At 44.0% G+C, this 25,737-nt stretch overlaps 2 protein-coding genes across 13 annotated transcripts in view; one reads left to right on the forward strand and one right to left on the reverse strand.

Moving 5' to 3' along the window:
- LOC106583530 (zinc finger protein 236) overlaps nt 1–16,044 on the forward strand; it is an 86,772-nt gene extending 70,728 nt beyond the window's left edge. For both annotated transcript variants that reach the window (XM_014167831.3, XM_014167837.3), the window contains 6 exons: nt 1,170–1,336; nt 2,014–2,142; nt 2,261–2,455; nt 4,679–4,808; nt 6,194–6,367; nt 13,816–16,044. In XM_014167831.3, coding sequence (XP_014023306.3) covers nt 1,170–1,336; nt 2,014–2,142; nt 2,261–2,455; nt 4,679–4,808; nt 6,194–6,367; nt 13,816–13,958 — 938 coding nt within the window. In that variant the 3' untranslated portion in view covers nt 13,959–16,044. The remainder of the gene's footprint in view (nt 1–1,169; nt 1,337–2,013; nt 2,143–2,260; nt 2,456–4,678; nt 4,809–6,193; nt 6,368–13,815) is intronic.
- A 530-nt stretch (nt 16,045–16,574) lies between these two features.
- Nucleotides 16,575–25,737, reverse strand: part of LOC106583543 (myelin basic protein) — a 67,883-nt gene continuing 58,720 nt past the window's right edge. For 2 of the 11 annotated variants that reach the window (XR_006761178.2, XM_014167931.3), the window contains 5 exons: nt 23,445–23,537; nt 23,077–23,103; nt 20,562–20,636; nt 20,340–20,358; nt 16,575–18,220 (listed from right to left, as the gene is read on the reverse strand). Coding sequence is in view for 8 of the 11 variants with exons in the window: in XM_014167931.3 (XP_014023406.1) it covers nt 20,356–20,358; nt 20,562–20,636; nt 23,077–23,103; nt 23,445–23,537 (198 nt within the window). In the remaining 3 variants the exon portion in view is untranslated. Of the gene's footprint in view, nt 18,221–20,339; nt 20,359–20,561; nt 20,646–22,065; nt 22,356–22,757; nt 22,788–23,076; nt 23,104–23,444; nt 23,538–25,737 lie in introns of those variants that run through there. The other 9 variants (XR_001323553.3, XM_014167910.3, XM_014167921.3 and 6 more) reach the window with 8 other exon arrangements.

Raw genomic sequence — 25,737 nt, forward strand, 5'->3', positions numbered from 1 at the left:
TAGAGTTCCATGTAGCCATGGCTCTATGTAGTGCTGTGCACCTCCCATAGTCTGTTCTGGACGTGAGGATTGTGAAGAGACCTATGGTGGCATGTCTTGTGGGGTATGCATGGGTGTCTGAGCTGTGTGCTAGTAGTTTAAACAGACAGCTCGGTGTATTCCGCATGTCAACATTTCTTATGAAAATAAGCAGTGATGAAGTCAATCTCTCCTCTACTTTGAGCCGTGAGAGATTGACATGCATGTCATTAATGTTAGCTCTCCGTGTGCATTTAAGGGCCCGCCGTGCTGCTCTGTTCTGAGCCAATTGGAGCGGCAGGTAGCCTAGTGGTTAGAGTGTTGGGCCAGTAACCAAAAGGTTTTTAGATCGAATCCCCGAGCTGATGACAAGCTGTCGTTCTGCCCCTGAACAACCCACTGTTCCTAGGCCGTCATTGTAAATAAGAATTTGTTCTTAACTGACATGCCTAGTTAAATAAAGGACAAAAAAAAAAAAATAATGGTAATTTTCCGAGGTCCCTCTTTGTGGCACCTGACAACACGACTGAACAGTAGTCAAGGTGCGACAAAACCAGGGCATGTAGGACCTGCCTTGTTGATAGTGCTGTTAAGAAGGTAGAACAGCACTTTTTATTGTGGACAGACTTCTCCCCATCTTAGCTACTGTTGTATCAACATGTTTTAACCATGACAATTTACAATTCAGAGTTACTCCAAGCAGATTAGTCACCTCAACTTGCTCAATTTAGGCCTAGGGGTTCTTGGTCATTCACATTTTTATGCTGTGGAACATAGTTGGCGAGATTCCTTGTAGTGGTGAGTGTGGGCACGCTGCTACGCCTAATTTCTCTTCACACTGTCACGTCACAATTTTAAATGATGTCTGCAGAGAACAAGTCAGTTATCTGGTGACCTCTTATAAAATGTGCTTTTTTTTTTCACGTATTTGCTGTTCATGTGGCGTTTTCAGGCATCTGCCCAATCCACTCCGTCAATTTCCACTGGCTTGCTCTCCTTGCGATTATCACATGCCACAGTGCATCATTCTACCCATTTGAAAATGCATTGCCAGTTCATTTTCAATGGCATGACACCAAAATGGCTTATTGAAATCTTGCAAGTATTTCTGTCAAGCTAAATTCTCACCTACTTCCTGTCTCTCCTGTCAGTCACCAGCCTGCCGTCTAGCACCTCCCTATCGCAGACGGCTGGCTCCCAGAGCCTGGTGATGTCGTCATCGAGCATGGCCAGCGACGGCAGCGTGACTCTCACACTGGAGGACACACAGGGTATCCTGGACGCTCAACCTCAATTCACGCTCAACTTCAACGCACAGGTAACCACTCTGAAACACACACACACACACAATCATGCACGTACACAACAGCACATACACAGGTAACCACTCTGAAACACACACACACACACAATCATGCACGTACACAACAGCACATACACAGGTAACCACTCTGAAACACACACACACACACAATCATGCACGTACACAACAGCACATACACAGGTAACCACTCTGAAAAATACACACGTGGGCGTGCATACACTCACCCACACTCAGATATCTATCTTACTATACTTTTTGGGGACCAACAATTGATTCCCCATTCAAAATCATATTTCCCTAAACCTAACCACTAACCTTAATTCTAACCCTAAATCTAAACCTAACCACTAACCTTAATTCTAACCCTAAATCTAAACCCAACCACTAACCTTAATTCTAACCCTAAATCTAAACCTAACCACTAACCTTAATTCTAACCCTAAATCTCAACCTAACCTTAATTCTAACCCTAAATCTAAACCTAACCCCTAAGCCTAAAATATACTTTTTTACAATTAAGAACCACATCTTTACTATTCTTGTGAGGGCTTCTGGTACTCACAATTATAGTAAAATGTCCCCCCCCCCCACACACACACACACACACACACACACACACACACACTCACACTCACACTCACACAGTAACAGTGAGTATCTTCTCTCCATAGAGTCAGCAGTACCAAACTATGCTCAGTGACCAGGATCTCTCAGGACAACAGGCCGGCTCCACCCAGCAGGTCATACTGGTCAGTCACCACCCCCAGGCCACCGAGGGACAGCCCAACAATATTTACAGGGTCAGTCAGTCACTGTGTGTGTATCTGTACGTGTGTTGTGTTGTTAACAGATATCTAAGAAGGACCGGGCGGTGGGTAGGATAACGTGCGTGTAACGTGTGTGTTGTGTTGAAACCAGCTGTCAGAGGAGGGCCAGGCGGTGGAGAAGGAGGACCAGGGGGAGAACCAGAAGCAGAACCAGTGTTTCTACTGCGATCAGGTGTGTCAGAGCGCCAACACGCTGCGACGCCACTGCAGGCAGGCCCACGGCAAGGAGCGCTGCCACGTCTGCAGAGTGTGTGGCAAGGCCTTCAAAAGAGCTACTCACTTAAAGGTAAGCACGGACAGACACACAGTTGCCCACACACACACACACACACTGGAGACTGGACTATAGCATGGAACACACTGTCAAGTTTGCAGAGTGTGTGGCAGGGCAGCACACACACACACACACACACACACAACAGCATGTTTATATGTTGTATGTATTCCTTCCCTTCCCTGATAGTAGTTGCCCTGTCTTGCCCTCAGAGCAGAGTTCAACTCTGGATAATCGTTTCCTGTGGGACCAGCTCTGAGTACTCTTGGGTGTATTCTGGGTGTATTCTGGGCGGTGGGACGGGGTTAGGAGTGGGTTACAGGAGTCAAACGGCCGAGGGTTTCTCAGCGTTCAGGGGAGTTTAAACACAATCGCCTTAGAGGACTTGAGCACAATGACTAAAACCTTTCTTCTGCTGCTTCAGTTTCTGAAAGAGAAAGCATGTAGGGACTCTCAGGAGAATGATAAATCAACTGTCACTCTTCCCTCTCTCTGTGTCCCAAATGCCTACTGCCTCCTGACAGGGTAATAATAGCCCCGGGAGGAGCGAGTGGTAAAAGTTAACAGCTGAAGTCCAATTTCAGATTGTTTTTGGTCATTTTCTCCAGTGCAGACTTTTTCGCATCTGACAATGCTACTCATGGGGATACGGCTGCCCTAGGAAGAGAGGCTCTCCATTTAATATCTCCACCCCAGCACGTAAACTGTGGGAAGCTCTCAGCAATGAGGAGAGGCAGGAGCTTGACCTAATTTCTAGAGTTATAAGCAGAAGCAAGCCCCCTACAAGTTGCTCTCATCCAGCCTGAGAGCCATGATGCTCTGCAACTCCTCAACGTCCTCCTCTGTCCTTGGCTGTGTAGTGTGTGTGTGTGTACTGTGTGGTGTGTGCGTGTGCGAGCGTATGACCGTCTTTACCTGATATAACACGTGTGATCCCCTGATGGTGTGTCTGCGTCCATGTGTATGAACAAGAGAGAGAGCATATTGGATGTGTGTTTGATTGTGCGTCATTCAGAGAGCGTTCGTGTGTGTTAAGATACTTCTATATCTTCTCTGGCTCATTGACGCCCCCCTCATTCCTTGCTCATCCTGATCCCAGAAGCTTTCCTCATCTCATTTACGGAATTAAACGCTCCTTTGGAAAGGGGGAGCACGGCTGGAACCGTATCAAAGCCTGTTCCGTACTAATCGGCAGCCCCATGTAACCCCAGAGGGGACATTTGGCCCATAGACTTCCCTGAAACTGGCTGATTTTCCATTTAGAGGAGTGGATACTTTGTTAGTACATTAAGCTTATCAAGCATCTGATGCAATTACGCAAACAGATTTTAGTTCTGGGTGTCTGAGATTAGAGAATGTTTAATTCATGTTTTGTTTTATTTCTCCACTTTACAAACTGTTGCTGGGTTCATTAACGTTATGTCATTTAGCGATGGAGAGAGACAAACGGCAACCGTTTCAGCAATAGTTAAGAGGGAAATACCAGTACTTTTATCAATAATGTTTAGGAGATGAGTAGCTTTTATTTAAAGGTCAATACTAGGGCTGCTCAAAGTGGGGCCCGCAGGCCAAACTTCACCCTGGATGACATTTGGCCCGCTAGACCGAAAGTTTGGGCGCATGTTCACACGCGCACATTCACACACACGCGCGCACACACAACCCTCACACACGTTTGTCTGTGTAGTTGGTTTGCTTGCTCAGACTTTTCTATGACTCTGGGGAAGTTATTTTACAAACTTTCAGTTACTGACTTTTCTTGATCTTAAAAGCAATCAGGGGCCTACTATACTATCCTTTTCATTCGTCACACTACCCTATGACGAGACTGGCCGCCTTGTTTCTTTGTTCATGACTAGACAGGAGTTTTCTTCAGTCTTCTTCATTAGACGTTGCAGTCTCTTGAGGATTCGTTATTAGACTGGAGTTTCTTGATGGGTTGTCATTGGACTTTGAGCTTTATTGATGGTTTGTCAGTAGACTTTGGGGTTTCTGGATGGTTCTGCATTAGAATTTTTTTTTTAAATGTTGGGATGGTTCATCATTAGACTTTGGGGTTTCCAATGTTCCCAGATGTTTTTTTTCTTCTAGTTTTAAGTGTACGCTGGCGCAGTTGGCGGGCCAGTTCTCGTGTAAATTGCAGATTTCTTTTAAACATATTTGCTATGTTTCACATTTTCTTCTGAAATATTTTTTGTTCTGTGTCCCCGGACCTTTGACCTCTTTCTCCTACAGGAGCACGAGCGTGTCCACCAGCGAGGACCCTCACTGGGCTCCCAAAGGCCCAAGTTCTTCAAATGCTCCTCCTGTGACAAAGCCTTCGCCAAGCCCAGCCAACTAGAGAGACACAACCGCACGCACACAGGTAATTCCACAAACGCGCGCACAACGTTCACTCGAATAAATCTCAGACTACTATTCTGTTTAGGACTATTGTACATCCCAGCCTTGAAGGAGCAAAATTAAAAATGTACCATATCCGAGTCCTCGACTAGAGTGACCTTCCATCAGGCATTTGGGACACTTCAAAGACCTTAGGAAAAACGATTTAATGTATATCCCTCAATGGCAAAATGACCAAATGATCTTCTTCAGAGCAAATCATGGACTCTCCTAAGATAAATTTAACACAACTCCGACACGACAAAGTAGGATGTGCATTTGCTTCTTTTGAATTGGGACCTTTTTGTTCTGGAGAGGTAAGTATTAATCTGAAGTGCGACTTGAACGTTTTGACTCGTTGGTACCTACTGCCTACTCTTATGGCTACCCACTCAATGGCTGTGTCAGTGGCAGGCCGTGGTGAGATTACTGTAATGTTGTGTGTTGAAGAGCCCACTGTGGCAGCTGAACCGGTAGGGGGGGGGGTCCTGTCTTACCTATTATCGTCCCCAGCAGGAGAGACTGTAAGGGAGCTTGTACACACGATATGTAATGACATAGCCTAGCTTGTTAGCGTTACGTCAGCAAGCGAAAAGCATCACAATCACAACCGTTGCTCTTAGCGCTTCTTTAAGCTAACGGGGGGGGGCCTCTTCGTACTGGAAATTGGTTTTACTCTCCATCTCCACATCAGAGGAGAGGCAGAGCCATTGTCTTCAACAAATTGTGTGGCTGTTTTCTCACAATGCAGTTTTCATGGTTTAGACTGAGGAAGAGGTACTTAATAATGTCCATGGACTTAGTTACAGACATAACAGGTCTCTTCAATTTCAGTTCATTAAGTCAATGTATTTTTGACTGTAATGGTACCAATTATGGCAGGTCATTATGTTCCAAGATCATGCTGAAGGCCTTACTTACACTATACTTTCTAAATGGGAATCTGGAGGGGAGGTGGCACCTGGCGACGCTATTATTCTGAATTGGCACAGTAGGCTACAAGTTATTTTGGTCAATCGGATTTACACTTTGCCGGCGGTTCACATCTTTCAGCAGATAATGTAAGCTGACAAGACCTTTTCATTTTTTTATACATTTTTTATTAAATTGGATGTAAATTGCTACCGCTTGCAGTAATATACTGCAACGCATCAATTACTGTACGGGCTTTCACTTTTTAGAAGTACTTCTGTTCCATATTTTAAACTTATTTTAGTGCGAGACACCTTTTTATTGCCTCCTTCACAAGATTGAATCAGAATGTGTGTTTTGTATTCATCTGGCGAATTGCACCGCCATTTGGACTCCTTTGTAGTCCTTAAAGTCTTGAGAAGGTGTCTCTCTGTTTTTTTTGTGTTTTTTTTACAGGTGAGCGTCCCTTTAAGTGTTCCCAGTGTGACAAGGCCTTCAACCAAAAGAGTGCCCTGCAGGTACACACGGTCAAGCACACAGGGGAGAAGCCCTACAAGTGTGAGATATGCAGCATCAGCTTCACACAGAAGAGCAACATGAAGCTGCACATGAAGAGGTCGCACGGCTACGGTGAGCCACGAACACTCAAAACATGCGCAGTACCCCCCCCCCCCCCACCGCAAGACTATCACACTCGAGACACGGCAAAAATGTCTAAAGCCCGAGCACATCTCAAGTGTTTGTGCGTGTGTGTGGTTGAGATGAGATTTACATTTACATTCCATTTACATTTAAGTCATTTAGCAGACGCTCTTATCCAGAGCGACTTACAAAATGGTGCATTCACCTTATGATATCCAGTGGAACAACCACTTTACAATAGTGCATCTAAATCTTTTAAGGGGGGGGGGGGGGGTTAGAAGGATTACTTTATCCTATCCTAGGTATTCCTTAAAGAGGTGGGGTTTCAGGTGACTCCGGAAGTGGTGATTGACTCCGCTGTCCTGGCGTCGTGAGGGAGCTTGTTCCACCATTGGGGTGCCAGAGCAGCGAACAGTTTTGACTGGGCTGAGCGGGAACTGTGCTTCCTCAGAGGTAGGGGGGCCAGCAGGCCAGTGGTGGATGAACGCAGTGCCCTTGTTTGGGTGTAGGGCCTGATCAGAGCCTGAAGGTATGGAGGTGCCGTTCCCTTCACAGCTCCGTAGGCAATCACCATGGTCTTGTAGCGGATGCGAGCTTCAACTGGAAGCCAGTGGAGAGAGCGGAGGAGCGGGGTGACGTGAGAGAACTTGGGAAGGTTGAACACCAGACGGGCTGCGGCGTTTTGGATGAGTTGTAGGGGTTTAATGGCACAGGCAGGGAGCCCAGCCAACAGCGAGTTGCAGTAATCCAGACGGGAGATGACAAGTGCCTGGATTAGGACCTGCGCCGCTTCCTGTGTGAGGCAGGGTCGTACTCTGCGAATGTTGTAGAGCATGAACCTACAGGATCGGGTCACCGCCTTGATGTTAGTGGAGAACGACAGGGTGTTGTCCAGGATCACGCCAAGGTTCTTAGAACTCTGGGAGGAGGACACAAGGCAGTTGTCAACCGTGATGGCGAGATCATGGAACGGGCAGTCCTTCCCCGGGAGGAAGAGCAGCTCCGTCTTGCCGAGGTTCAGCCTGAGCTGGTGATCCGTCATCCACACTGATATGTCTGACAGACATGCAGAGATGCGATTCGCCGCCTGGTTATCAGAAGGGGGAAAGGAGAAGATTAATTGTGTGTCGTCTGCATAGCAATGATAGGAGAGACCATGTGAGGATATGACAGAGCCAAGTGACTTGGTGTATAGCGAGAATAGGAGAGGGCCTAGAACAGAGCCCTGGGGGACACCAGTGGTGAGAGCGCATGGTGCGGAGACAGATTCTCGCCACGCCACCTGGTAGGAGCGACCTGTCAGGTAGGACGCAATCCAAGCGTGGGCCGCGCCGGAGATGCCCAACTCGGAGAGGGTGGAGAGGAGGATCTGATGGTTCACAGTATCAAAGGCAGCAGATAGGTCTAGAAGGATGAGAGCAGAGGAGAGAGAGTTAGCTTTAGCAGTGCGGAGAGCCTCCGTGACACAGAGAAGAGCAGTCTCAGTTGAATGCCCAGTCTTGAAACCTGACTGATTAGGATCAAGAAGGTCATTCTGAGAGAGATAGCAGGAGAGCTGGCCAAGGACGGCACGTTCAAGAGTTTTGGAGAAAAAAGAAATGAAAGATGAGAGATGAAAGGTGACCTTGTGCGAAATTCACAGCCAGACAAAACCTTGCTTGAGAGTTCCTACATGCTTTCTCTCTGAGGAGGCCAGTCCATTATTGATGGACGCCACAGCCCAGATGACACCCTTTTCTCTAAATTCTCGCGGACTGGGATATGTTCCGAGTAGCCTCTGAGAATAACATTGACGTATACGCGAACACAGTGACTGAGTTCATCAGGAAGTGTATAGGGGATGTTGTTCCCACGCCTAAAATGACATACCCAAATCTAACTGCCTGTAGCTCAGGACCGGAAGCAAGGGTCAAATCAAATGTTATTTGTCACATCCGCCGAATACGACAGGTGTAGACCTTACCGTGAAATGCTTACTTACAAGCCCTTAACCAACAATACAGTTCAAGAAATAGAGTTAAGAAAATATTTACTAAATAAACTAAAGTAAAAAATGTAATGAAAAGAAACGCAATAAAATAACAATAACAAGGCTATATGCAGGGGGTACCAGTACCGAGTCAGTGTGCGGGGGTACAGGTTAGTCAAGGTAATTTATAGGTAGGTGTAAAGTGACTATGCATAGATAATAAACATTGAGTAGCAGCAGTGTGAAAACAAAGGGTGGGGGGGTGTCAATGTAAATAGTCCGGGTGGCTATTTGATACAATTTTCAGCAGTCTTATGGCTTGGGGGTAGAAGCTGTTAAGGAGCCTTTTGGACCTAGACTTGGCGCTCCAGTACCGCTTGCCGTGCAGTAACAGAAAGAACAGTCTATGACTTGGGTGACTGGAGTCTTTGACAATTCTATGGGCCTTCCTCTGACACCGCCTAGTATATAGGTCCTGGATGGCAGGAAGCTTGGCCCCAGTGATGGACTGGGCCGTACACACTACCCTCTGTAAACCTTTACGGTCGGAGGCCGAGCAGTTGCTATACCAGGCGGTGATGCAACCAATCAGGATGCTCTCAATGGTGCAGCTGTAGAACCTTTTGAAGCCAAGAAACATGAGCAATGGACATTAGACCAGTGGAAATCTGTCCTTTGGTCTGATGAGTTTGGTTCCAACCGCCGTGTCTTTGTGAGATGAAGGGTAGGTGAACGGATGATCTCTGCATGTGTGGTTCCCACCGTGAAGCATGGAGGAGGTGGTGTGGGGGTGCTTTGCTGGTGACACTGTCTGGGATTTATTTAGAATTCAAGACACACTTAACCCGCGTGGCTACCACAGCATTCTGCAGCGATATCCCATCTGGTTTGTGCTTAGTGGGACGATCATTTGTTTTTCAACAGGACCATGACCCAACACACCTCCAGGCTGTGTAAGGGCTATTTCACCAAAAAGGAGAGGAATGGAGTGCTGCATCAGATGACCTGGCCTCCGCAATCACCCGACGTCAACCCAATTGAGATTGTTTGGGATGAGTTGGACCGCAGAGTGAAGGAAAAGCAGCCACGTAGTGCTCGATATATGTGGGAACTCCTTCAAGACTGTTGGAAAAGCATTCCTCATGAAGCTCATTGAGAGAAAGCCAAGAGTGTGCAAAGTTGTCATCAAGGCAAAGGGTGGCTACTTTGAAGAATCAAAAAATATATTTATATTTTCTTTTAAACACTTTTTTTGGCTACTACATGATTTCATATGTGTTTATTTCGTAGTTTTGATGTCTTCACTATTATTATATAATGTTTAAAATAGTAAAAAATAAATAAAAACTCTTCAATGGTTAGGTGTGTCCAAACTCTTGACTGGTACTATATATTTTATTCAGCTTTGTTCAATTGTATTTTTCATATTATAAAATAATGCCACAGAATTATAAACAAATCTTGTCTGCAAAATGACTAGCCCACAGCCATTTGGCATAGCCACATCAGAACCTAGCAACTCAGAGTATGCTATTCTGTTCTTCTGAAATAGACTACATATCATGCTTCTTTAGACCAGTCTAAAATTTAAAAAAATGGATTTATTGTGAAGGTGTAGGCTATATTATATGGATTTATTAGACTTTTTAAAATGTATTTATTAAACTTTTTTAAATGGCTTGTAGGCTATGTGTGGAAGCCAGGAGATGGTAATTGTTAATTAACAGTCAATTACCGTTAGACGGACAGTTAGTGCTTGTGACAATCACCGGCAGACGAAATATCGTAACCGCCACAGCCCTAGGCGCAACAACGCCTCTTCAACCTCATGAGGCTGAAGAAATTCGGCTTGACCCCTAAGACCCTCACAAACTTGTACAGATGCACAATTGAGAGCATCCTGTCGGGCTGTATCACCGCCTGGTACGGCAACTGCACCGCCCGCAACTGCAGGGTTCTCCAGAGGGTGGTACGGTCTGCCCAACGCATCACCGTTAAATAGCCATCACTAGCCGGCTACCACCCGGGTTACTCAACCCTGCAAGGTGCAGAGGCTGCTGCCCTATATACATAGACATGGTACCGCTGCCCACTTTAACAATGGAACACTAGTCACTTTAATAATGTTTACCTACTGTTTTACTCATCTCATATGTACAGTTGAAGTCGGAAGTTTACATACACCTTAGCTAAATACATTTAAACTCAGTTTGTCAATATTCCTGACATTTAACCCTAGTAAAAAAACCCTGTCTAGGATCACCACTTTATTTTAAGAATGTGAAATGTCAGGATAATAGTAGAGAGATTGATTTATTTCAGCTTTTATTTCTTTCATCACATTCTCAGTGGGTCAGAAATTTACATACACTCAATTAGTATTTGATAGCATTGACTTTAAATTGTTTAACTTGGGTCAAACGTTTCGGGTAGCCTTCCACAAGCTTCCCACAATAAATTGGGGGAATTATGGCCCATTCCTCCTGACAGAGCTGGTGTAACTGAGTCAGGTTTATAGGCCTCCTTGCTTGCACACGCTTTTTCAGTTCTGCCCACACATTTTCTATGGGATTGAGGTCAGGGCTTTGTGATGGCCACTCCAATACCTTGACTTTGTTGTCCTTAAGCCATTTTGACACAACTTGGAAGTATGATTTGGGTCGTTGTCCATTTGGAAGACCGATTTGCGACCAAGCTTTAACTTCCTGTCTGATGTCTTGAGATGTTGCTTCAATATATCGTCATCATTTTCCATCCTCATGATGCCATCTATTTTGTGAAGTGCACCAGTCCCTCCTGCAGCAAAGCACACCCACAACATGATGCTGCCACCCCCGTGCTTTACGGTTGGGATGGTGTTCTTCGGTTTGCAAGCCTTCCGCCTTTTTCCTCCAAACATAACGATGGTCATTATGGCCAAACAGTTCTATTTTTGCTTCATCAGAACAGAGGACATTTCCAAAGAGTACGATCTTTGTCCCCATGTGCAGTTGCAAACCGTAGTCTGCCTTTTTTATGGCGGTTTTGGAGCGAGTGTCTTCTTCCTTGCTGAGCGGCATTTCAGGTTATGTCGATATAGGACTTTTGTACCTGTTTCCTCCAGCATCTTCACAAGATACTTTGCTGTTGTTCTGGGATTGATTTGCATTTTTCACATCAAAGTACGTAGAGATGTAGAGATGACTAGGAGACGGAACGCGTCTCCATCCTGAGCGGTATGACGGCTGCATGGTCCCATGGTGTTTATTCTTGCGTACTATTGTTTGTACAGATGAATGTGCTACCTTCAAGCGTTTGGAAATTGCTCCCAAGGATGAACCAGACTTGTGGAGGTCTACATTTTATTTTTCTGAGATCTTGGCTGATTTCTTTTGATTTTCCCATGATGTCAAGCAAAGAGGCACTGAGTTTGATGGTAGGCCTTGAAATACATCCACAGGTACACCTCCAATTGACTCAAATGATGTCGATTAGCCTATCAGAAGCTCCTAAAGCCATGACATAATTTTCTGACATTTTCCAAGCTGTTTAAAGGCACAGTCAACTTAGTGTGTGTAAACTTCTGACCCACTGGAATTGTGATACAGTGAATTATAAGTGAAATAATCTGTCTGTAAACAATTGTTCGAAAAATGACTTGTGCCATGCACAAAGTAGATGTCATCACTGACTTGCCAAAACTATAGTTATGCTAACAAGAAATTTGTGGAGTGGTTGAAAAACGAGTTTAATTACTCCAACCTAAGTGTATGTAAACTTCCCACTTCAACTGTATATACTGTATTCTATTCTACTGTATTTTAGTCAATGACACTTCGACATTGCTCGTCATATTACTTATGTATTTCTTAATTCCATTCTTTTACTTTTAGATGTGTGTGTATTGTTGAGAATTGTTAGATACTACTGCACTGTTGGAGCTAGGGGCACAAGCATTTCACTACATCCACAATAACATCTGCTAAATATGTGTATGTGACCAATAAAATGTGATTTGATTTGTGGACTACTTTTGACCAGGGCGCATGGGGATAAAGCGCACAGATCAGGCTGATACTCCATCTCTCAATTCTGCTGCATTTCCCTGCCTGAAAGGCCTTTTGACAGAGAAGGCTGCCAGACTTGTGATGACAGAACCTGTCCTTTTTATTCTCATTTGGAAGCTCATACGGAAGCTTCGGGCCTTAATATTTCAACAGCCACCGAGCTGATTGACTGGAGCTGTAAGTCAGCGCTCTGCTTCTCACTTGAAACGGGGAGTCACTAACTGTTTGTGACAAAATGCTTATGACGGTGGCAAGTGTTTGAACAGGATTTAGCATTTTCAATGGATTGTTGTGTTGGATGTTGGCTTTAGGACTGTCTGGAATATGCAACTCTGGCACTAACTTTTTGTGCTATATAGCGCTTCTAATACCATGGTAAATATGTGAATAGGGATTATTGTGCATTTTGTGACATTCTAATTGATTAATCCTCATTATAAACTGGGTGGTTCGAGCCCTGAATGCTAATTGACTGACAGCCTTGGTATACCAATCCGTGTACCACGGGTATGACAAAACACTTATTTTTACTGCTCTAATGACGTTGGTAACCAGTTTATAATAGCAATAAGGCACCTTGGGGGTTTGTGGTATATGGCCAATATACCACGGCTAAGGCCTGTATCCAGGTACTGTGTGTGTGTGGGGGGGTGAGTGCGAGCATCTGTCCTTGCGCGCTTATAGGCGAAGGCTAGCAACAACAAAAAATTCAAAGCGATTTCTAACACACATTCACCTGGATGATTCACAATAGCTCTTTTATTGAGAGCGTCTGTAAGAGACAGTCCCATTTAAGTGAGTTCATTCAATAGATAGATGGGTTTAATTATGGAACCTTGCTGTGACGCACTCTCCCGTTAGTGCCTGTTTGGTTCTGTAAGACCTCCATTTAAACATTTGATGGTTCGTACAACGGAAATGTCCTCTGCTGAAGTGACTCTCGTGTTTATTGATGTATCCCAGACACGAAGGCTCTGTCTCGACTGCTTACAACATTTGTCCTCACCACCTCTTCATCTGCACTGATTGGAAAAACAATATGGCTGAAGGCAACTCGTCCTCCTCAGGCTGACTCATCGTCACCTTGCCAATTCTTCCAGATCAATGCATCGAAGGAGAGGAGGCGAGGAGAGGATTTTTTTTAAAAACAAATTTCACCTGCCACTCACCCCTTCCTCTAACTTACCTCACAGGTGATAAATGCATTGTGTGTTGCACTGTATTTTTTTCATTCTTAAACTCCGAAACTTAACCTAAAGAGTTCCCTTGACACTCTCTCTCTCCGTTCTAACAGGAACGTTCATGAGTAACTTTGTCCCTCTCACTCTGTCCTTTCTCTCGCTTTCATTCTCTTCTCTCCCCCTTTCTCCCTCTCTCTGTGTCTTTATCTCTCTCTCTGTCTTTCTTTTTCTTGGACACAGGTCCCGATCGGACCCAGGAGGTGACGTTGGAGCAGGGGACAGAGACGGAAGTGGATGTCCCTCCCGAGCTGAATGACATGGAAGAGGTTGTCCAGGAGTCTTCTGGAGACTGGCACTGTGGTATTCCCAACGTTTTCCCTTAGCTCCCAACTCAGAATTGAATTGACCATCCCAGTTTATCCCAGCATAGACTCTTTACTAGGCGTCTGTGCACTGATGATACAAAGCACTGATTTTACCACTAAGTAGGTGTGGAAAAACCTACCCCTCAGATCAACCCCCTCCTTTCCTCACCTCTTTTTAATTGAGTTGGACATTTCTGCACTTTTTCTAAAGCATATCCAAGGTGATGTTGCCACGCACATGCTGAAAACTGAAAGTGTGTGCGGCCATACCTACACGCATTAGGTCTTAGCAGCAGCTATTTCTGCCTGTTTCTCTTGTCCTCAGATATGCATTAAAGGGACAATCTGTGATTGCTACATCAATGTTTTTTTTTTTACTTTTAAATTCATGATATATACCCATCGATTATTGAAGAGTATAACTTAAAAAATGCCCCATGAGCTTAGTTCAGCTTGTTCCTCTTTTTTTGTAAAAAAAAAAAAGCAATTGTAAACAAACATTTTATCGCCTCAAACATGGTTAAATCTATCCTTTTGATATCATGGATATCATAGGTCGGTCTTATGAATTTGGTTACATTTCTCCAGCCCCATCCCTCAGCTATTTACCAAATCAGTGGCGGGTTGCCCACTTTTATTATTGTTTGAACTGCAGATTGTCCCTTTAAAGGCAGAGAACTGGTTCCTCCATTGACTAAATTGCTGAATCAACCTGCGCTCTGATTCTCATTAGTATGAGTCCCTTACGAGACGTTTTAGGCAATAAGCTGTTTAGTAACCAGACGCTGACCTCCCAGTACAGTTCACCAGTCGGGGCTGTAGCTAGCTGAGGTAGGCTACCGGCGGTTGGTTCCTCGACTGTACTCTGTTTGCCAATAAGAGGGGCGAACACTATAGATCTGCATGGCTGCACTGTCAATCCTGCGGTACTGGTTCACATCACCCTGTAGAGTAGAATAACCACTCACCTGCCCCATCCAGAAACAGCACCCCTGTAGATCCGCGGTCCATAAGTCAGCAGTAGTCAGTCACAAACTGCTCCGTATGACCTATTACGGACTGGACTAGGTATAAGCAATAGTGTAAGAACTCCACCTTGCCCTCTGAAAGTCTGGATGAAAGGTTTGCCTTATTGCTTATTCCTATCCAATCATTTCAGATCTACACAAGTGTATAACGGGCTGGGGCAGGGTCTAGGCGTTGTTTCTAGACGGGGAAGTCAATCTCTCCCGTGCTCCCGGGGCTGCTCCACACACTGCGAACAGGCCCACTCTTAACTGTTTGACAACTTGAGCTGTGCTTTAACAGGCATTTAACACATTGGAGTGATCTATGTGCAGTTTACCAGAAAAGTACTTTTCTTTTTAAAGTCACATATTTTTGCATATTTATGCTATACACTTTTCTAAAAGGCAAGCTAAACATTTTGTTTTTGATTAATTAGTTGTAAAAAATATACATATATTTTTGCCATAAAGTTGAAGGTAGCCTTGAATGGTGAGACTATAAAGTGCTAAGATATGGTCATATGGTTCAGACCTGGGTTCAAATACGCTACTATTTGAAATCATTCACTTTAGTCTCCCTAGAGTTCCAGATGGGTGGGTTTGCAGATGACTACTCTATAGGTTTCATTGTGCCAGGCAAGCTCGATCAAGCCCAGATCAAGTATAATGATTTCGAAGAGTATTTGAACCTTGGTCTGGTGAGGATTTGATCCCTCTCTTCTGAAACGTTATGCCTGTACATTTGACGATGATGACGATGGCCTGTGATACCACTGTTATTGGCTGCTGTATAAGGGCTTCAGGGGTTGACTCTACGTTCACAAGGTGTTGCATGAAATTGTAATTTAGTTGTAAGCTTATGCACAGCCATTTTGTAATCTGATATTTAATTTTGCAATGTAAATAGTGTATGATTGCATATATTTTTGGATTCCTTATCAAATTGGCTGTGAACAAGAGTTCATTTTTTTTTGTCAATTGCTGAACCAGTTTAGACTATAAGCTGTTAAGTGTTTTTTTTTTTGTTTTTTTTGGCAGGAATGTATTTTGTAATGTTGAAAAGTATTTAATTAATAAAACCAGTCATTTTTTACAGATTTAATGTGTGACAATTGTTTTAGAAATCATGTGTGAAGTTGATTGCATTTTGTCTGTTTTTGATTTTCTGTGATACCTGAAGATCTCGGTATGTCTCTGCATCAAAACCTTGTATCTAGAAAAGGCAAGTGTTTAGTGATTGAAAAATCCATTGCCACATAGTCAAAATCCATTTTTGTCCCTCTATCTTTCATTAGTCCCAGAGTTAAACTTTCGCAGCATATGGAAAAAGCTTGACCACTTTCAACTTCTATAAAAACAAATGTCTCTTCCCCCACATTGAGGCATTATTAAATTCCTCTCCTTGATTATGCAATTATTGAGCAAACACAATTACTATTGGAACCAGGAATGAGATGCGGCTCTGGCATGAGTCTGCTTCAAACGACACAATGACCTGACCGAAACAAAGATGGATTCCGCAACAGAGTTGAATATTTCATCACTTCTTGTACCCTACACCTGCAAGTTACTGCATGTGTGTACACTACTTTTTAAACTTCTATCAAACAACACAACCAGAGACCCATAACGATTTAATGATTTTTAATTCCTTTATTTATTTTTTTCCAAGTTAAGTGGCTGGTCGTACATCTTTTTTATTACCGATACAACAATGAGAGTCTCAAGAGTTTCATTTACATTCATTCACAGGACCCATACAAAAACGAGCGCGCACATTTAGACATGGGGGAGGGGTGACGGGGGGGCAGGCAGAGTATACTACAGATTACACACGTTTTGTTTTTAAACAAATGGAGGAAAGACTGGTGTGAGGATATTGGACAGTACAGTGGCAGTAATAAGCAGTTTATGCAACTCATCGCTCGTACCTTGGTCACCAAACTCCACGCCCTCTATATCCATCTTCATCTTTTTTTAATAACATTTATGCTTTTACACAGTTAAGTAAGGAGCACCTTTATGACAGTGTTGGTATTTTAATATCCACATAGAGTAAACACGGCACATTGTTTTTGGCAGTCAGAAATGGTATTGCTTAGCTAGCTGTTTTGTGTTCATATTTTGTGCAGTGCTTCGATAGATATATAAAGCAAGAGATACTTGAGACAGAAAAGACTACACTAATGGGGGAAAGGGTCTGAATCTGTCCTGGAAATGCCATGCTTGTAGCAGGTCCAGTGTGAGCTTGGTTTCAGAGCAGTCTGTCTGCTTTTCAACGGTCAAAACAGTGCACTTTAGACAAATCTCCGTTATATCTGGATGGGGAAACTCCCAATACCATACATATTAGTGTCTTAATCAATCTACATGGACTGAAAATCAAATGAAAATAACATTAGAAATGATAACATCATCCATTGATTTCTACAATTCAGTGGATACTACAGACAGACTTTTAGTAGGTTAACAACTTTCAGTAGCTCGATGTCATTTTACCACCGAAGATCCCTGCCAGCCATAGACCCTAACGTAAAAACATGGAAAGACAGCAACACTTAAGACAGGACACTTACACTGAGGATACAGGAGGGTAGACATACAAACACATGACCAACTGGCCATCACAACAACCCATGCAAGCTGAGTAAGACAATGCTTAGCTATGAATTCATGTCAGGTTGTACAGAAATGGGAGAGTGTGTGGGGTTTGGGGGGAAATGACAAAGACAAGCATGACAAGACAGATAATCACTTGTTTCTGAACCAGAACCAGACCTGGTCACACCTTCACAAGCGGTCAGGGCCAGGTCAGTTGGACCTAAGCTACTTCAGCCAGGTCTGGTCCAGTTAACCAGCCTTGTTAGACGACTCTATACAGACAGACAGACAGACAGAGAAATAGAAATGAAGACACAGGTACTGTAGAGCTACGACGGGGGTCCTTTAGGCTGTAAAAGGGGGTCCGGATGACTTCAGCAACAGTTCACATCCAAGATGGTTGCACAGGAGAGGTGGGGGGGGGGGGGGGGGGGAGCAGGGGTGGGGGGCACAGATTGTGTCGCTATATCTACCAGCCGGTGGCGGAGGCATTTGAGTTATAAAATGAAAGTGTTAGAAAAGCAGGGAGAGGTGTGTGTGTGTGAGTCGACAAAGATCCGTTCTTTTATCTTCTTTGTTTTCCCCCACTTGTGTCCCTTTTCTTGACGTCTGCCTTTGTGCTCTTGAAAGGGGACCTCATTTTTTGGGTAGAGACCCGGTCCGGCTTGCGCCCTGCAAGAGAGCGAGAGACGAAACATAATCAGGAAATGGACAGTTTTTGTCATTCGCTAACCATGCTCACTAAAGGGACCTGCTAATTAGGACACAAATGTCCAGCTGTATATTGACGTACAGTCTATGTGGCCTTGGGCATTGTGTACTATTGTTTTGTTAGAATAGGTGGGTGAGTTCTAGGCCTAGAGTATGATCGTAATTGTTTATTTTGTGAATTCTCGGCTATGCCCTAAAAAGAAACATCTCCCAGTTCTAATTTGCATGTTGTTGCCAAAACTGATCAGTGATGTGTTGTACTGTGTTCACCAAGCTCAATCCCTAAGAATAGATTGTGCATTTTCTCGTGGGGATATAAAAGTAGGAGAAAGAGGGGAGGATTGGTACGGAACAAAGATTATACAAATGAGACAATTCTTTAGGAGAACTATTGGAATGAATATAATCCATAACATACAAAGCCTTTAAATCTCCTGAAACATAAGGAGATCAGAGGAAAATGGGCCAAGCTCTGAGCCATTCCTACAGCAATTTGAGTTTAAAATCATTATCGATTCAAAAAACAAACTAATTAGAATGCGGTAACAGAACGGGAGAATGGAAAACAAATGAAAAGAAAACGTGAAATAAAAGTCCGTCCCCAGATAACGATTAAACAAAACGGTAATCAGAAGCGCTAGAGATGGTGGCTTTAGCTTAACGCCAATTAGGCAGAGAGATTGTGGGGAAACAAGCTATCAGCAAGAGAAGAATGGTGTACTATTTACCCACACGTTTGTAAATTTGATCGTCTTCATCTTTTAGTTTCATAATGCCACATAGTCCAGTTTAGCAAAGACACCTATGCAGGGAGCATATGTATATATACAGACTCTCTAAACATGTTTAAAAGTAGGCCCCTGTATGGTATGAGGGAGATGACTGTGCTTGGTTGCCTTGCTAATCACTGTGAGTGCACTGACTGTACCTACGGGAACATAAGCTCCCAGTGCCTATTCTGCCTAATTAAATAACTGTATCTGAAGCTTGGGCCAGACTGGATAATTAAAGCTGCCAGAGACCTCCAGAGCATGTCCTAGAGATTAGCATTCACCATGCCATGGATGACGCAAGGAGAGACAAACAAACAAACAACAGCCTCAGAATGCAGGAGCTCTCCGAGTCACTACTCAGAGGAGAAAGTGAGTCTACGGGCAGAGTGAGAGGTGAGGAAAGATAAGCGGAGAGCGTAAGAGAAGGAGGGAGACAGACAGGGTTGGAGACCAAAAGAGAGAGGTAGAGAAAGATACAGTAGAGACTGTAGTAAAAAATATCTATAAATGGTATACTCTCTGTTCAAACACCTCAGTCATCTGTTTGCGATGAACACACCGGGGTATTATGCTGCTCCTCTAAAAGTCATTAAGTATTCACTCAAGTGTATATAAGTGTGTCTGCCTTACCTTTATGCGTGGCCTACTGTGTCGGAGAAAGACCTCTTGAATAAGTCTGTCTGTGTAGTAATACATCCCGGTATCATGTATAGTGTGCTTGGTACACACATGCAGGAACCAGATGGTCAATCTAATTAAAAGCGCAATGTCCTAGCTGTAGAAAGAATGAAAGGCACTGCTTCCATAACAGCTTGGCTTACCTGACGGTGTGTTTGCAGCCGCGTAAGCCATCGGCAAAGTGAGCAAAGCTACCACACGCCACAATTGTAATTACTAAGCATGTCCCATTGCAGTTAGCACAGGGCTTAGAACAGCCATTAAGAGTAAGCAAGACTACTATCCCTAAAGCTGGTTTCGAAGCCCTTTATTTCACAGCCAGATGTAGGCCCACAGGTGCAAGATCACTGCCTGCAAGTAAGCTGCCAATTATGTTAGGTGCTGCATGTCCATATCAAGCCAAAAATAGCATTACCTTTGACATCAAACTGCACTCTTTAATGCATGAAGCCTGTAGCATCAGCCAGACACTGTAATTATCACTGTCTAGAGGCTGTCTCGAGGTGCAGTTATTCTGCTGGTGGTATGATAGGCAATGGAAGGTGTCACCTTAGCCTATCAACGTTGAATAAATTCCTAGCAAGTAAGAGTAAATGTATATTGCCGCCCATGACTCATTAGCTACTCACTGAATGGTGGGTATCGTCACTGAGGTGAAAGAAGAAGAGAGAGACAGAAGGGAGGAATAAAAGAGAGAGAAAGATCCCATCTGTTTAATCGAGTGCACATTCGGGAATAGGTTTCAATAACATACAAAGGGAATTATATAATTGGATATTCCCTTTTTATGTTAATGTCAAAGACAGAACAGTGTTTTTGTCCTGTTAAAAATGGGTTTCGTTTCCGTTTACCATTTTGAAGATCTTGGACAGGGTTCCGCTGTCTCCTGCACCGGCCTTCTTCGCCTTAGCGGATCCTGTTGACTTCTGAGTCCCCTGGAAGAGAGCAGGGGTGAGGTAAGACACCGGGAGACGTTGTTGTTGTCACCTAGCATGGTGGCCCAGTCAGTGTGTGCTTTTGCCAGCTCATCTCTGTGTTTGTTCATCTAAATTATTTACTAATGGCTAAAAAAGCGGCATCATGCGTACATATCTGACGTGAGTATTGCATGGTTGTTTAGTACAAAACAATGTTTTCTGATAATATCATGTTGCATGAAAACAATAGAAGTGATAGTGTCGTCTCCAGGCTCAACTGAAAGCGGGGTTATAGTAGAGATGGCTATCTAGTCAGTGACTCTTATCACAGAGTGAAATTTTACATACAGTATTGAACCAGACTAGATCAAAAAAGTGGCGCATTCGTGGTGGCAATCTGAGTCAAAGTGGAAGTGCTTCACTTAAGCATTTCCAAATCAAACATTTGAAATTCAATCTCAGTAACAGCTGAGCTGTGGCTGCTCCGACTCTCACAGGGGGGATTTAGACTGGGAACCGTTCACGCAAAACTCCAATAAACATGCATGAGGATGAATGAAATGTTGGGGAGGAACACCTCAAAGTGTTATCTAAAGACCTCAGAGAAGTGCTTTAAAGGTCTCATCCCTTATCACTCTCTTATTATACCCCCCACACAATGTTAGCTGTTATGTGTGACTCATAACATCCACACACACACACACACACACACATCCACACACACACACACACACACCAGTGGAGGCTTCTGAGAGGAGGACGGCTCATAATAATGGCTGTAAGGGAGTCAACGGAATGGCATCAAGCACATGGTTTCCATGTACAATTCCAGTGAATCCATTCCAGGCATTACTATGAGCCGTCCTCCCCTCAGCAGCCACCACTGACACATACACACACAGAGACATACAGAGACACACACAAAGACACAAACGCATGTGCACACACACACGTGCATGCACGCTCGCACAAGGGCCAACAGGGGCCAAGAGAAGAGGACGAGACTTCAAATTCAGCAGGGCGAATAAGAAAAAGCAGGATTAATGCTGGTTATCATACCGAAAGGGAAAAAACGACTTCAACAAATAAAGAACTGGATATTCAGTTGAGCCGGAGGCGGAGAGCTTGCCAAACAAAACCTCTCAAAACATGTAAATGTACATGTAAAACATGATTTAATAAAATAGAAAAACTGATGCGGGCGTTTGTGACGTAGAAGTCCGTCACTGGCCGCGGGCAGCATTTGGTACTTTAACGCACGCACACATTCATCACTCCTCCCTGCTCCGTTATCAGATAAGTTAACAATGTGGGTCGACACACAAGTTAACTTCTCTATCTTAGTACATACATTTCACACTTACGTCAGTAACCGGTTAGGGTATAAAGAAATAAACAGACAAGTGTTCATATTTAATATAAGCAATATTTATTATACTTAGATGTTATGGATGAGCGCGTTGTTTGTTCTGTTCCTCTATCTCTCCATCTCTGTAGCTTCCGGGTATGCTGGATAAGGACCCGAGCTAAGGGAATTGGGCTGACTTGGTAGTGCCTGTTCCGGATTGGCTCATTAATGTTAATTGGATATATTGGAAGACACTGTCAGTAGTGATGTAATTGTGTAAATGTTATATTGTGATGTTGTTTCATAAACGTGTTGCAATGTATATATTTTGGTATGTTTAGATAAATGGAAACTCTAGGTTGAATAGGTAATTGCGTAATTAATTAGTGTTAATTGTTCTGAGGGGAGGGGCTACCCCTACAAAAGGAGCCTCTCTTTCAGTTCATGGAGAGGCATTTTGGATTGAGCTGTGGGCGGGGCAGCATTGTTTTTAAGCTGTCCCATAAGGTGTACGTTTGATGGCAGTACTGTTGTTTTTGTTCCGGAATCACTATGTAAATAAACACCTTTGCACAGAACAACTTTTGCGGCTCCGCCATCTTTTAATTTTTTATAGAGGTTAGGTTTTCCAGTTTAGCCTACTCTACGTGACAGCGTTATGCATGTATCCTTGGATTACAACAAGCTCTCAAGTCTCAAAATGGCTACAGAATATACTGTTTTAAAGAACGGCCGGGGATTTTTCTCTTCGTTTTCTTTAGCTGTAGCGTTTAACCACGTACCTGGCCTAGTTTTGCAGTCATTGCCGTCCACTGGACAAGGACACGTAAGAGACAGAGACAGGGAATAGACAGGGGTGAGACACAGGGGTGAGGGGAGGAAAGGCAGTGCAGCAAAGAAGAGATGAGTACACATCCAGGGTAGAGCATAGCAGAGTAAGGCAGACGCTCGCGTCACCAGAGAGAGCACAGACTCAGTGACATACGTTCAGTGACATCACATGTTAACAAAGCCAAATACACAATCCCATCCAAAGACTAAAACAACCTTCAACTCCTCAATTGGACAATATTGACAAAGAGTAAGGTAAATGGGGCTCACCCTAGACTTAGGAGGGGCAGGGGACACCTGAGGGGAGAGAGTGACACAGACCTTTAGAAATACAATAGATGAGGGTATTTCTCATTACATTTTAGTCCTTTAGCAGACACTCTTATCCAGAGCGACTTACAGGATCCATTAGGGTTAAGTACCTTGCTCAAGGGCACATCAACTGATTTTTCACCTAGTTGGCTCAGGGATTCGAACCAGTGACCTTTCGTTTACTGGCTTAAGTTATTTCTACTGCTAGGCTACCTGCTCTTAACCGCTAGGCTACCTGCTCTTAACTGGTAGACTACCTGCCACCCTCATATCAACAAGTCAAACATCAACAGTAGTAGGCAAACTATGCAAATGATGTGACTCACGATCGTTCTGAAGAGGCGCACAACAGCGTTCTCCCCACCCTTAGGGGCTGCCTTGGCAGGTCTGACAGGAGAGGACAGGCCACGGAAAGAACCCTGGAGGAAATGGAGGGAGGGATGGAAGAAGGAACGGAGGGAGGGAGGGATGGAAGAAGGAACGGAGGGAGGGAGGGAGGGATGGAAGAAGGAACGGAGGGAGGGATGGAAGAAGGAACGGAGGGAGGGATGGAAGAAGGAACGGAGGGAGGGATGGAAGAAGGAAAGGAGGGAGGGATGGAAGAAGGAAAGGAGGGAGGGATGGAAGAAGGAACGGAGGGAGAGATGGAAGAAGGAACGGAGGGAGGGAGGGATGGAAGAAGGAACGGAGGGAGAGATGGAAGAAGGAACGGAGGGAGGGATGGATGGAAGAAGGAACAGAGGGAGGGATGGAAGAACATTATAAAGGCACAGCGGGAATACATATAGCCCAACACAACCTAACAATAAAGTGTGCTCCCTGAACCAGACCAGGTTCTACTCTGGCTCCACTCTCCAGCTCCTGAAAGGTGTTACCATTGGAAACAGCTGGTGGCATATTGCCAAACACCAGGGATGCTGGAGCACATTTTCTGGGTCTGTAGAACGGCTTCTTCTTCAGCTGGATGGACTACCTGGGGAGCTCTTACATCACAGAGGACCTGCGATAAGCTCTCTGAGTCATTCACAGCAGACTCACGTAGGCGTACACAGATAACGCCCATCCAAAACTCATTCAAACTGAAAATAAGTGATTAAAAACTAACTGGATGAAGGAATTATAAATAAATGAATAAAGTCAGTAAGAAAAAGTTTGGGGTCTTTTGCAAAAGTGTGGTAAATATTAACACTAAATGCTGTTGAAGGGGAAGTTAAGTAGAGATCAATACAATTAAGTTGTACTTCAGACAGATACATCTTCAGAGGATTGGATAGGGATGAATGCAAAATTAGCTCTATGTCTCATTCTCTTGAACTTGAATAAATAGCATCCCCCCTTTTTCTCACAATAGGCTTCAACGTGTACTTTCCAGACGCACACAACTGGGACCTTAATTAAAATGGTGTGATTCTGAAAAGATTCATTGTCATTTTCTCAATAATAACCCTGATTATTCCCGGTCGGCTATTTAGGGATATGTTTGTGAATAACATCCTTTGATATAGCGAAACCCATTTCTTCCTAATGAGTGCCTCTCTCTCTCTGTGGTATTTTGTGGAGTGAGAGCAAGGGGACCTTTATGCCCCCATTAATGTCAGTAAGTGAAGAGACTGGAGAGGCTGAGGCTCTCACTGAATCCCTGTGATTATCCCTATGAGAGAACTTTACCAAAATGAGAGGGCAAACTTTCACCCCTGTACATCATTCACAATATAATACTCTCATTAGTGGTTCCAATTGAATCTCATTCACTGTCTTTTCTGCCCATAAATGGATGGATGGTTGGATGGATGGATGCAGCCCATGCAGACAATGACCTCTGGAAGGAAACACATTGTTATAGAAAATGTGTTTGTTCTTTTGAGCATTATCCTCTCCAATAAATAGGTATCTAACCCGGAGGACCAGAGGTCCTTTAGAATCTATCAAACTAAGAGGCGCATTCTATTGGAAAGTGGATGATAATATCCAACACATTTCTGAATGCAGATGACGCTCAGTAGACTAGCCAGGTAGCATGGTTGTTGGTTGGTCAGTTCGTTCCCTACGAGCAAAATATGTCCAAAACAAGTGGAAATAAGTTATTTTCAACCAGAAAGTGCTCGCTGGGTTTGTGCTGGAGCTGGTACAGGTGAACTAATTTCACCGCTTGTGGTTGTTGTGAAGAACTGATCTGTCTCACAGCTGCAACTGGATGACTCAACGGTTATTCTTTCTGTGTCCCAGCAGCTCTGTCACCAAGATGGAGACAACGGGGGTGCGCACCAAATGGCACCCTATTCCCTATATAGTGCACTACTTTTGACCAGGGCCCATCAAAAGTAGTGTAATAAATAGGGAATAGGGTGTCATTTGGGATGCAGACCTAGGGGTTCATTATTGATTGCCATTGCAGAACCCTGTCCACAGTTGATTAGGAATTATATCAAAGTTAGGTACTGCACACATCAGAAGTTCCAGTTATGTTCCCACTAAATACAGTTCCAGAGATTGAGCAGCCTGAGAGAAAGAGTTAGGAAGAGAAATTCAGAAAGTGGAGGGAGAGAAGTAGAGCGAGAGAGACATTGAAAGACAGGGGTAAGACAGGCAAGGCGTTAGTAAAAGAGGAATAGATGTGAA

Source organism: Salmo salar, chromosome 02, assembly GCF_965601325.2.
Source record: "Salmo salar chromosome 02, fSalSal1, whole genome shotgun sequence".
Lineage (NCBI taxonomy): Eukaryota > Metazoa > Chordata > Actinopteri > Salmoniformes > Salmonidae > Salmo > Salmo salar.